The sequence below is a fragment of the Mchenga conophoros genome, linkage group LG3 (genome assembly GCF_057382185.1).
Source record: "Mchenga conophoros isolate Kocher_MC1m ecotype Shallow Benthic linkage group LG3, M_conophoros_male_GT1.1, whole genome shotgun sequence".
NCBI classification, from domain to species: domain Eukaryota; kingdom Metazoa; phylum Chordata; class Actinopteri; order Cichliformes; family Cichlidae; genus Mchenga; species Mchenga conophoros.
The window spans coordinates 55,998,926-56,012,360 of NC_140528.1; the positions used below are offsets into that span (position 1 = coordinate 55,998,926).

At 39.8% G+C, this 13,435-nt stretch overlaps 1 protein-coding gene across 3 annotated transcripts; it reads left to right on the forward strand.

Annotated features, from left to right (window-relative positions):
- The first annotated feature begins 3,643 nt into the window (after positions 1-3,643).
- On the forward strand, positions 3,644-7,617 carry LOC146579592 (myelin-oligodendrocyte glycoprotein-like). 3 transcript variants are annotated; one of them, XR_014890607.1, is made up of 5 exons: positions 3,644-3,754; positions 5,054-5,404; positions 5,555-5,635; positions 5,786-5,888; positions 5,998-6,102. XR_014890607.1 is itself a non-coding variant. In XM_085263686.1 (4 exons), the coding sequence occupies exons 1-4, from the start codon at positions 3,667-3,669 to the stop codon at positions 6,132-6,134; spliced, it is 657 nt and encodes a 218-aa protein (XP_085119812.1). In that variant the 5' UTR covers positions 3,644-3,666; the 3' UTR covers positions 6,135-7,617. The 3 variants fall into 3 exon arrangements, 2 of the variants coding, with proteins under 2 accessions (XP_085119812.1, XP_085119821.1); XM_085263686.1 differs by lacking the exon at positions 5,786-5,888 and having other exon boundaries at positions 5,998-7,617; XM_085263695.1 differs by having other exon boundaries at positions 5,786-6,107.
- Positions 7,618-13,435: the final 5,818 nt, after the last annotated feature.

Consider the following 13,435-nt stretch of genomic DNA (forward strand, 5'->3'; position numbering starts at 1 on the left):
ACTCCAATGGCCTCCAGTCACCAGATCTGAATGCAGAGCATCTTTGGATGTTGGAAAGTGAGAGACCTACAGTTGTGACAGACCAAAGATGATGCTGGATATCTACTCTCATGTGGACTGGGTAATGCATTAGGGACTAAATGATTGTTTGATGGAAATGAAAATGATAAAACTACAAAGAACAACCTAAAAATCAAAGCAGAAAAAATATGTGGTAGGCTGACATTTCATTGCATCATCTAAAAATGGTACTCAGTAGTTTGTATGGCCCCCCATGTGCTTGTATGAATGCTGGACAGCATCAGGGCATGTTCCTGCCTGCATGGATATACCTCCACAGACCATCGATGACCGACCACAAAACCGGTTATGCTGAATGATGTTACAGGCAGCATAACGTTCTCCATGGCTACTCCAAACCATGCTAATTCTGGTATCCTAAGGCAAATGTCAGTTGAGCTCCACAGTGCCAGTTAATAGGCACAGGCCCACTAGAGGGCGTCAGCCCCTCAGGCCACCATCATGAAATCTGTTTTGGACTGTTTGGTCAGAGACATTCATATCAGTGTCCTCCTTGAGGTCATTCTGTAGCTCTGGGAGTGCTCCTCCTGTTCCTCCTTGCACAAAGGAGCAGGTAATGGTCCTGCTGATGGGTTAAGGACCTTCTATTTCCCTGTCCAGCTTTCCTAGAGTAACTGTCTGTCTGCTGGAATCAGCTCCATGCTCCTCAGACTGTGCTGGGAGACACAGCAACACACCATCCGGCAATGGCACTTATTGATGTTCCAGAGAACATTCCTTTCAGATTGTTTCAGATATTTTTTTGAAGAACACTGCACACCATGCTAAATAATATAGTATTTTTACAAAATAGCTTGTTGGTGCAAAAATACAGCTTTATTCCTGATAAACAGTGCTACCCTTGGTGATTCATCATAGATTCAGCTATAAAACTGGGAACAATTTTTTTTTGTTTGCTTGTTTTTGGGCGTTTGTTTTACAGGTTGCTAGTAACAAAATGCCTAAACATGCTATTTAAATTGGTTCTTTGTTGTCTGTTTGTCTTTTTTAGTCAAAACACTGGTTCATCCCTTGAGTTAGATCCCTTTTTCATGCTGGGACCCTTCATAGACCAGTATTGCTTAAGAGACAAAAACATTCCTGTGACTATACCGCTTACAAGAACTGGCCTGAAAAATAAGTGAAAAAGCAGCCAGTGTTCAAAGAAAAAGTCTGAAAAAAATTCAGAAAGCATGGAGATTAACTATGATCTTTGGTCATTTTTTTAAGGATCACTTTTTGGAGGAAGACGAACAACTTTATTGACTGACCAACGTATTTTCGTGTTGTGGCCTTCATCAGGGTCAAGGTCACAGCCGGAAGGCGTTGGTCAGTCAGTAAGCAAGCAAGCAATTTATTTATATAGCGCTTTCAGATCAGCCACCAGCTGAACACAAAGTGCTGTACACTTGACGTGCCAAACATGATACATTGAGCATGTTAAAAAAATAATATGTAAAATAATAAGATAAGTAAAATATATATATATATATATATATATATATATATATATATATATATATATATATATATATAACAAAAAAAAAACACATTTAAAACAATAAAATCAGCACATTAGATTAAAACAATAAAATCAGGGTCAGACTGTGTCATAAGCCAAAGAGTAAAAATGGGTTTTAAGACGTGTTTTAAAAGTGGACAGTGAAGTTGTTCCTTTTCCCTTTAAGTGTTGCTGGAGTTCCTGCATTGTGATTTTTTCATCCATGTATCTTGGAAACAGGTGAAGTTGTGCCAGAAATGTTTGCAAAGATCACTTTTTTTAAAAAGTGAGCACCCAGAGAGCTGCATGCCCAGCCAGGCAAGATAAACTTTACTCGTCACAATGACACTTCTTCCCTGTCTCTGTCAGTCCCTGCATCCTTAAATGTCTCCAGTTGTCTCGAGTTCTCTTTGCCTGTCTCCTTGGTGTATTTAAACCCCTGTTCCTCCCTGTCCTCATCGTCTGTTGTCCTCATCTCTGTTATCAGTCATCATAATTTTACCATCTCTGTGCAAGTCTGCAAATTTCTTTATTAAATCATAAGATTCTTAAATTTGCCAAGTCTCTCTGTGCCTGGGTCCTCGTCACAAAACATGACATCACTGTTTTGTACATTTTAACACAATTTAATTCCCATATTTGTGAAAGAAAAGCAAAACACTTTTTCACAGTCTGTAACAAAACCATCAAATCTGATCAAGGTTATTTAAATGCTGCAAAAGAAGAATGGATTGGAATAGAAAAAATACATATTTAACCTTCATTACAGGGGGAAAATGATGAATGATGCTGTAAGATGATGATGAGTAAGAAGTAAACTGAGTGCATTTTTTTGGACAGAGATTCACTTTTAATGTGTATGTATAATATAATACAGATACATACAAAATACACTCCAAAAATAGAGTCCTTGAAATGTACAAATGCGCAAAATATTGATTAAAAAAATTATAAAAATGGAGGCAACTCTGGAACAAACCATTTGGGATGTGGGGGGTGTGGGGGTGTGGGGGGTATCTATACTTTTTTTGTTAAAATGTTACGTCTCAACCAAGTACTGAATGCTTTTTATATTTTTAGTAGTGTGTCACACAAACAGCAGATATTGTCAAAAAAAGTAAGAAATCTTTGGGGGTGCTTTGATTCATTTTGAATGGGCTAAAATCGCCCTGGTTTAAGGCTGAATTGTGTCTTTGACTTTGGCTGTGAGTATCTACACCTACCCACTACAGTGTGGGTGTAGATGTGTAGACCTCTCACTCTTGTGTCATCAGCTTCACTCCATCCACCCTCTCTCTGAATTCCCCTGAACCAGGTCCCTGAACTGGATAAGATGTAAAGAGAATTAATATGTGTGTGGATTAAGATTATTACGCTGGAAACACAGTTAGAATAACTAAAACTTTAAAACATGTTTAAAAGCGGGAGTAGACAAAATGGAAACTAAACGCACGTCAGCAGGAAGCCACTGCTCCTTCTTCTTATTTTACTTTCAGACTCAGACTGACATGAAGCGCTTCCTTCCTTCATGTTACTGAAGAAAACAGCCTGTTTTATAATTTTTTCTCGTCTGCATGAAGAGAATGGTGGTGACGATCAGCTAATTAAGCTCCTGTCTGAACAGGTGAGCTGCTTCTTCTCTGTCATTCAGCTGTTGTGCAACTCTTGCTGCACGACAGCAGTGTGTGAAATAAAGAGGAACTAACTGCTGCTTTTGACTTTTGTGGGCTGTTAACTTTTTACTGTTTACTTTAAACAAGCAGACAGTAATTAATAGGAATTTCCCGTCACTTGACTTGGAGTTTTTCAGGCTTCCTTTACTGTTGCAGAAAACCTCCTGTTTTTCTGGCACTAAAATTCCTGCTAACATTTATGCAATCTTGTGTTGTTATTATTATTATTATTATTATTATTATTATTATTATTATTATTATTATTATTAATGGCACCTGGAAACAGGTAAATACAGGGGGCGGGGGGGGGGGGGGGGGGGGGGGCTGGGACAGCGCTTTAAAATTGTTGCGAAGTGGGCGGAGGGAGAGAGAGTAGACAGACTGGTATTTATCAGCTGCTGTCAGTCAGCGTCTGTCTCACACTCACTGTAGATGGATGTAGCAGAGTTTAGGTGCAGTGTGTCTCTCTCAGCTTTAAAGCTCACCTTTATGCTGCTTTTCGCTCTCTCACCTGTTGAAGGTAAGATTGCTCTGCCATATGAGTCCAGTTTTGTTTAAGCTTTAATTCATGTTAGTCGTATTTTTCTAGTGTTTCCGATGCACCTTGAGCGCCTGTCAATGATGCAAATTATTAAACTTGCTTTAGTTACAAATATAATTTGTTGGAGCCAAGTCCAGGCCAATATTTTACTCAGTTACATCATGCCATATTTAAGTATTTGTCATGATCTTTAAGTTTCTATTATAATCTTGATCATTTTATGTTATAATGTAATATGCTGTGCTCCATAAATTAATCCTGCTTTGTTAGTCTGTTGTTGTTGTTGTAAAGTGTTGATAGATGTCGTAAAAGGGGTGTGTATTTGGCCCGGGCGTGGGTAAAAGGTTAGGTAAGCAAGCAGGACGTGGAGCAACAGTTTTTTGATGTTTTTTTTAATGTTATTTTTTGTTGTAACATAAAGGGAATACAAACGGAGCTCCCACCAGAGGCATTTGTTTTGTACCTTTCGATTTGTATGGAAAATAAATGTTTTGCCCCTTTTTTCCTTCGCCTCGTTTTTTGCTACTGGAAGACATCCAAGCGACTTAACAAGAGCACAAGTCAGAAACTTTACGTTCTGCAGAAGCGGCAAAGAAGGACCGAGAGTTGCCGCTATATAATTTAATGGGAGTATTTAAAAACAGTGGCAAACTCAGTGATGATGTAGCAGCAGTCTGTTATACTGGCTGATGTTGCAGATGTTTCACACTGTAAATAAAAGCAGACGCTGTATCCAAGTGTAAATTAGTCTAAAAATACTGCACCAAAAATTGTGCCTTACTCTTCTGTGTAAAGTTATGCTACGGGTTTAGAAAGGAAGCTCAATTTTTTTTATTATTATGCTATCAGAGTTTAGCTATTTCTTTTCGTATACAGGCCTATATATATTGTGCTCGGAAATAACGGCTAAAATCAAATCTTCTGATATTTCTCATTTCAGATTTCCACAAAGAGGAATCATAAACAAAAAGTGCAACAGATGTTTAAATCATAAATAACTGAGCTGAATCTATTAGTCAGGTTTGAGCATTTCACTATAGAAGTTTCTAGTTTCTGTGTCAGTTTAAAGATTTTTCTTTTCCTGAATCAAGTGGTACAAAGTAAAGTTTGCTCTTAGTCACATTTTATACTAAAAAGTTGGATATAATTTCATGGAAAGTTGTTATTTTCGCACTGGAAAGTTTTAACATCATTAAAGACATTTTTTTGAATTGTAATACTTAACTTGGTTTTCAGCAGGATGTATTTCTTTATTTTCTTTATTTTTCTCCTCCTCAGGTCAGTTACATGTGGTTGGATCTCCTCAGCCTATCGTAGCTGCTCCAGGTGATGATGTCATCCTGCCGTGTCACGTAGAGCCAAAGTTTAACGTGGTGGGACTGACGGTGGAGTGGTCGAGGCCTGATCGTAATATGGAATATGTACATCTATACAGGCACAACAGGGAGATGACTGACATGAAGATCCCATCGTACGTCGGGAGGACGGCGTTGTTCACAGACGGCCTGAGAGAAGGAAACATCTCACTAAGAATCACTAATGTGACACAAGAAGATGAAGGAAGATACAGATGTTTCATCCCAAAGTTAAAGAGTCAAACAAAGTCTTCAATTGTTCATCTGATTGTTGGTGAGTCAGACTGAAAAGATTTTTGTTGTTTGGTTTTAAACTTACTGCGTACTTGGGTTATTTTACCAACAACTGTTTTTGCTCATTAAAGAATATTTGAATATATTGTAAATAATTTAAAATCTTCTGTTCTGCCAAACTTAAATTCAGCTAAAACTGTGACAACAGAGACACCACTGCATCCTGAAACTCTCCAAACTCCTGATCTGGCAGAAGAGTTTCACAGTAAAGGTGAGAACATGAGGAACAAATCAAGACAGTTAAAAAGCCTTAAAATAACCGGTTTACAGCTGGATCAAAATCATCTTTATGGTGTGGTTTTCTCTCACTAATGGCACCCTCTCTTTGTTGTCCTTAACATGTGCACCTCTTAATTTGAAGCACATACAGGAAGTGAAGTGTACTTTCCTTAAGCAGCTCTGATCTCTTGTCTTTCTGTGAAGCAATACAGCTACCAGTCCTGACCATCAGCAGTGATATCTCAGTAATTCAAACTCATTGTTATGTAACTTATGTGCTTGGTAGTTTAATAAATGTGACATTCATGTTGTGTCTTACAGTAGATCTCATCTCCGTTTGTTTTTTCCTGGCAGGTGGTTTGTCCCGTCGGAGCCGACTGATCCCATTTGGGGTCAGCGTTTTTTTTATTGTGCTCTGTGTCACAGTCGCAGGATGTTGGTTCGCTGAGTCAAAGTGTCAAAAAACAGATGTAAAAGACTTGAATCTTTGATTTTATGCATTTGCCTCATGGCTGAAGGATGGAAATGAAGGAAAACTGTGTGTCTGTTCTTTCTTACTCCAGCTTGCGAGTGCCGCTTCATAGGTGACTCTTGGACAAATTGGAAACATTAACAGAGGTGAAAGCATCACCCACTTCATTTAATTTTTTAACAACGTTTCCAGCCTCATGTGGATACGGCGGATCTGCAGCAGGAGCATTTCACAATGTCCTGTAATTTGTTTGGAGTCACGCTGAACCTCTGGTTTAAACAAGACAGTTAACATACAGAAACAACAACAACCATCATTGATGCCAAAGTTGACTTCTGGGATCAAACTTCAAAAGCGTGAAGTGGTCTGCTGTAGAGCATTTCGTGACTGTTTGAGCAAATCTTCTGTCCAAGTTACTTTCATGTGAGGAAACCTGTACAAGGACACAGAGAAGCATTTAGGACGACGTTCTTTTCTGTGTTTTGTTTTGCTGTAGTGGTATCAAGTAAAGTTTTCTATTTTTAGTTTTAAAGCTATTTTTAGATTTAAACATTTTAGTATATTTTTAGTGTTAGATGTTTTTTTTAATCTAGTGAGCTTTAAAATGCCCTTCAGTCACTTTACAGTAATAACTAAAGTGCTTTGAGCAGGTGTAGAATATTTAGCTGATTTAGAGTTTAGAAATGTGTTATCATAGAATGTAGAACTGTTGTAGAGACACTGATACTGCCCTCAATATAATAAAGGCTGATTGTGTCGTGAATTTAGGAGTAGATTGTAGGAGACCCCTCCCCCACTTGAGCTGTGAAAGTAAAACAGAGAAGAGTTAATGCTGAGTGGAAATTCCCCAGAGGATGTTTTTGGGTGGGGATCTCAACATTTGTAACTGGATAACTGTGGTCTGGAAGGGAGAGGGGTTTTATGACCTCTAGGGAGTCACCTACACCCACAGTGTTTTAACAGTCACGCACACACATCCACACGCACACTCACTCATGTGTACACACATACACACAGGTATGCGCACACAGGCACACACGAGCACTCACATAGACACATGGGAACGCGCACATGTAGGCATTCATGTGCTCGTGCACATAGACACAGACAGAGTTTGGGGCACACCGTAGGGGGTTTTATGATAGGGTCGCCCCTATAAAACTGTGTTTCACAGACAAAGGGGTGAAGATTTTTGCAGAGGGACACCGGCCTCGTCTTCCCTTCTAGAAGTGCATGTTTAAATGAAGATGAGTAAATGAAGATGAATAAAGATGAATAATGGTTTTATGAAAATAACTACTGAGTCCGGTGCCATCTCTGGACGCTCGAGGAATGAAAAGAACCAGGGTAAAACTGATTTCTCAACACAGGGCAGCTGTCTTTGACTAAAATAATAACCAGTGTCATCATAGCTGATTTATGGTAATGCTGTTTTTAAGAGGTTGCATTTTTTTTTAAATTTTATTTAAAAATACAGGTCTTTCAAACATTGCTGTTTCTGATTTATAAAGTATGAACTTTAACGTTTCCTCTCTTTATTCTTATGGCTCAGAAATCAATTTGTGTTGCAATTTAAAAAAAATTAACTGCAGTTAATTTTAATGTAACAAAACCTTGATGCACTGAACAATGATGCGCCTTCTTTAGCAGCAGGTTTAGATGGGGAATTCCAAAATTATTTAACTGGTTTATTCACTTCTCCTCCAACCTCTGCCAATTTCTTAGAATTGAATCAGGCTTGTATAAACCTGTTTCCAGTCATACGCTTGCCATCAGCATTTAGCTGTAGAATTCAACCTACAACACTGACCTCAAGTAGTAATCTCCATGCCTACACAGTGCTGTTGGCCCTGTGTAGGCACAGCCACTCAGGGCTTGTGTGAGACAAATGTGGGTTTTCCCTATCCACACAGCCTCACAAGTGGAACCAGTGCAAGTGGAGAACCTGCTTTTTAAACTTGCTATTCAAAGTTCAGAAGTTGAAGCTTCACCACCAGCTTATTTGAATCAACAGCTGATGTTCACCATCCAAAGCTCTGAAACCTGAGCTACCTCTAGAAACTAACACAAAAACACAAGCCTGACCCTGGTTTCTGGTTGTGGTAGTCTTCTTCGGTCTCTCTGGGATGTGAGTGTGTGACAGGCTACGGTTTCTCTTAAAATGTCTTATAACAACAACTTTTTTACTCAGTTTTTTTTTTGGTATATACACCAAAATACCAAAAAAGAACCATTATTACCTCTCACAAGTTGCCATAATAACTACAGTAATTTAAATGTTACACATAAAATTGAAAGGTGAGATAAGTGATAAAGAATTAATTTGTTTTTTTACAAACAGTTCTACCACATAAATCTAACTAACAGCCGACCTGTTACATGTACGATCCCGCGTAACTTGAGAGTTGGTAACCACCGTAAAAACATATATCACTTAGGGGGTATTATCCTTTGTTGAACACAAACCTCAGAGTTCCTTGAAAGCAGCTTGTTGTGAATTGTGGCTCTCATGTTGACATGGATAGTGAAAAGCTCAGTTGCAGTATTTCTCTTTAATGGTTTAGTCTTGCGTCTTCTTGAGGAAATAACAACCAGAACCAAAGACAACAAATGAATAAAAATAAAATAAAAACAATAATATGAGCATTTGCGTAGGTGGCACAGTGACTACAAATCCATCTGTTCAGATATCCAGCAGTTACACACAGATCTCAAGTTTATTTAGGAGCCTTTCTGCTCCCATCAGCTGTCTTTTGGAAGTGTCTTCATGTTATTTTGTCCTGCTGTTGATTGATTAATCAAAGCATCTTACCTCAAGCAAGAACTGACAATGAATGAATTTATTTAAAAAAAATCCATCTCAAAAGCTGTCGGTGATTCCTGGTTTACACCATAATGAGTAATAATATGACACTTTTGGGCAGCACAAAGTGCAAAAGTTTATCAAACACTGAAAACACTGCAAATAATCCAAAAAGTCAACAACTGTCACATTATCTGCTGAAGAAACCTGACTTTTTCATATTTCTTCTGTTTATGGATCAAACTGTAATTATATTCTATATTTACACAAAATTTATCATTTTTTTTCTATTACATGCTCTTTTAGAGGAAGCTTTTATTGTGAAACAAACTACTACTCTAAAAGAGAATAAGTGAGGAACAGAGAGAGCTGGAGAAGAACTATATGACAGGGAAAGAATGGGAAGAGGGAGAAAGACAACCCAAGCAGAGAGCAGATGATGTGAAGATGATGTTGTGGATGATGAAGATGGTGAAAAACGCAGAAATGATTTCAAGAGCTGTACATGTGAAACTAGCGTTTGATCATGTGAGCAGTTATAATTGACTGATATCACTCATCGCATGAGCCTGGACTTAACCACAGAGCATTACACCTCTGAATGGACTGTAATCTGTAGATGTATTGACATGAATGTGGTTTTGCAATAGGAAACATGGGGGTGTAGTTGCCTGTGCTGTCAGCTCTCAGTGTGAAGTTTCTGCGAGGTGCTGTTCTAAAATTCTTTAGAAATCTGTCTTATAAAATGTACTTGTGTAGGTAAAGAACCCAACATTTCTGATCACTTAACAATGCCTCTGACTGGATAGGTGAACCTGCTGCTTCTCTGTGATTCAGTTTTCACTTTGTGTCAGAAGGAAAGAAGAGAGTCATAGCTGCTGACCTACTTGATTCAACTGAAGACGTCAGGTTTTTGTTGACATTTTGATTTTTTTCCCGTTGTGATTAGTTTTCAGTAAATCAAAAGGAGGAACAGGAAAAAAATGAATTTTTATTAACTGAGTGTAGTGGATGTATTTCCACTTTAGAGCTGGAAGTTAGATTAGATTAGATCTTTATTGTCACTGTTATTAGAATAATGAAACACAGTTTGGCATCTCTCCATTGGCACAGAGGACACAGAGGGACAAGAGGCTGATGACTCGTGTTCATCAGTGACTCAGTTTCCTGTCTCTTTCTCATATTGAAGATGCTAAAGTTACTGAAAAAAGGACTTTTGAAAGCATCATCAGGAAAACTGATGATGGCCTGTGTGATTTTGATGCAATGTTTATCTGTTTAGAATTAACACAAAGCACAATAATGTCTGAGTCAAGATTGTTTTCAATGTGTGTCAAAATAGATCATTAAGATACACAAAACACAAAATAAAGTAGGATCACCACAAAACATATAAAATACAGCAAGAATCAGGAGATCTGGTGACTCTTTGACTGATTGCTCTTTTCAAAGAACCAGTAGTTATGTCATTGTCATTTACATCTCTGAAGTGACCACATCTTTTTTTCATGGTTATGTTGACAAGAAAATGGATTGATGCTGCACATTGTAAACTTTGTTCTTAATCTTCTTTTAAGATTAAGAACAATCCTCCCTGTATACGGGAGGAAACAGGACTGGACAACCGTGAATAGGAAGGTTAACAACAAACCTCCAAAACAACTGAATGTGAAACTGCAGAACAGATTTGCTCCACTATCAAAGGACCCTGGATCTATATCGGACAACCATCCATCTAAAAGCAGCGAAATAAGGTCTGAAAATCTGTTGAAAAGTGAAAGGCCACAGGGAGGTCAGAGGAGGAGACGAGAGATTCAGCAGGTTGTTTACACTGAATAAATGGCTTATATCAGCATGTGCTGACCACTCAGTGCACTTTATCGACAACTTTAATATTTTTTGGGAACGCAGGCATCTGTTCAAAGCAAATGGATTTAATTTTAACAAGTCAGGGGTGAAACTGTTCACCTCCAACTTGTTTTATTCCATACGTCATCCATCCGTGCTTGGTGCCAAGGCTGAGATAAACGAGGAGTTATCTCATAAAGAGGAACAAACAGTACTCCAAGTACAGACAAAGCCCAGCAGAAACCTTGAGGAGGAGCTCCATTTGCCCCCACCCGGGAAGAGCCTCAGAAAGGAGAGACATCTAAGGCAAGAAGAGGGGTCCCTATTTGCCTCCAACTCTCTCAACAACACCAACGACCAGGACAAGGGACCACGACCTTCCCCAGTCCCCCAAACCCCTGACAGGCCATCACCCTCCTCCCCCTCCCTTTCTCCCTCCTCCCCACACCTGAAATTCACTGAGGAGATGATGGAGCGGGTCAATGCTGGGCTCAGATCTACCCCCCGTCCCAATCCCTTTTTGTCCCCCATAAACCCCCCACCAGAGCGGCCAAAGGTTCGCCATCGAGCCCCACCCTCAACAGAGCAATCAAAGTCACATTGCCCAGCTTCGCCCCCCTTAGTTCCTCTTCATGCCCTGTCTCCGCAGTCTGATGCGTGATGTGTGAAGGGTCCGGGCTGTGAGGATTATGGCAGTGATGACTTTTCCCAGGAGAAGCTGGGACCCTGTTTACTAGAAGGTTTTAAAATTTCTGTACTTTTAGGTGACAGGAGACATGTGGCCTGGTCAAAACACAGAGAGCTGCACTCTAAAAGACCTTTAAATATAGTAAACATACCTTGTGTGCCACAGACTGCTCCCAAACACGAGGGGACAAGTAATACCTCTAAAACACTTAAGTTGGCTTTATTAAACATTAGATCTCTAGCTGGGAAAACATTTTTAATTAATGATTTAATCACTGAGCACAGCCTTGATTTTATGTTTTTAACTGAAACTTGGTTGGACCAAAGTAACAGTGGAGCTGTTCTCATCGAGACGACCCCTCCTAACTACAGTTTTATCAGTGAGGTCAGGGCGAGCAGGAGAGGAGGAGGGGTTGCTGTCTTATTTAATGAATCATTTCAATGTAAGCAGCTATCTCCTGGAAGTTTTCAGTCTTTTGAATATGTGGCTTTACAGCTGAAGGCCCCATCCAAAGTTGTGTTTCTTAATGTTTACAGGCCTCCCAAATACTGCACAGACTTTTTTAATGACCTCAGTGAACTGCTGTCTGTGATCTGTGTTGATTTTGACTGTGTAATTATTGCTGGGGATTTTAACATTCATGTGGACAACCCTCAGGACAAAGGGACTAAAGACCTGAGTAACACTCTGGGCAACTTTGGGCTGACTCAGCATGTAACAGAGGCCACACATAATAGAGGACACACTCTTGACCTACTGATCTCCAAAGGCCTGAGCATTTCAAAGGTTACTGTGTCTGATGTGGGCCTGTCTGATCATTACTGTGTTTTCTTTGAAAGTAAAATCTCAGCCCACACAAATATATCAACAGCAGTGATCACAAAACGGTGTATAACTGAACACAGTAGTGCAATTTTTAACCAGGTCTTCCCATTAACACCTGACCTGTCCAGAGGGTCAGTCAATGAGCTCGTCAATAGCTTCAATGCTAACATGTTAAATGTAATGGACATCACCTGCATCCCCTTGTCTAGTTCGCGTCTATGTGTATCTTAAGTTCCTATATCCCCTTGTTCAGTCAGTGTTTGTGTCTGCCCTGTTCCCACGTCTCTGTTCCCTTTGTAGTGCCTGCATATGAGTCTGTGTCTTTGTTCAGTCTGTGTTATGTTTCCTGTTTTACTTTGAAAGTCCATGTCTGATGTTAATGTGTCAGGTTTTGCTTCCTCTTGTCTTGTTAGGCCTGATTTGCCCCAGCTGTGTTTCCCTCCTGTTACCCATTCCCTGATTGCTCCCTCTGTGTATTTAAGCCCAGTGTTTCTCTGTGTCTGTGTCACGATCTACTGTTTTCTTAGCTGTGTGTTCTGTCATTTCTCTAGTTTAAGTTTGTGTTGAGTTTTTTTAGTTTTATATTTTGAGTTCACGTCTGTCTCCGGAGTCTGCACCTTGGGTCCTATTCCTGCCTGCACACAGCCACACCTAACAGAAGTGACCAGTGCAGATTAAACAGAGTACTTGTGAAGCTGCAGGGTAGCTTCTGAGTGCTGTGTTGTGTGTGTTTAAGTGTTGTGGTTGAGGTGTTGTACGGCTTGGTGGTAAAACTGTTTTTAAGTCTTGTAGTCCGAGCAGACAGACTCCTGTAACGTCTGCCAGATGGTAACAAGGAGAACAGCTGATGTGCTGGGTGGCTGTGGTCCTTGATGATGCTGTGTGCTTTACGGAGGCATCGATGGAGATGAATGTCCTGAATGGCAGGAAGCCTCGTACCAGTGATGTGCTCTGCTGCCTTCACCGCCCTCTGTAGTGATTTACGGCTGCCGGCAGAGCAGCTTCCGTAACAAACTGTGATGCAGCTCGTCAGCAAACTCTCAATTGCACACCTGTAAAAATTTGAGGTGATGTTGGCGTTCATGCCAAACTTCCTCAGCCTCCTCAGGAAATAAAGCCGCTGGCAAGCCTTCCTGATAGCAGTGTCTGTGTGAAG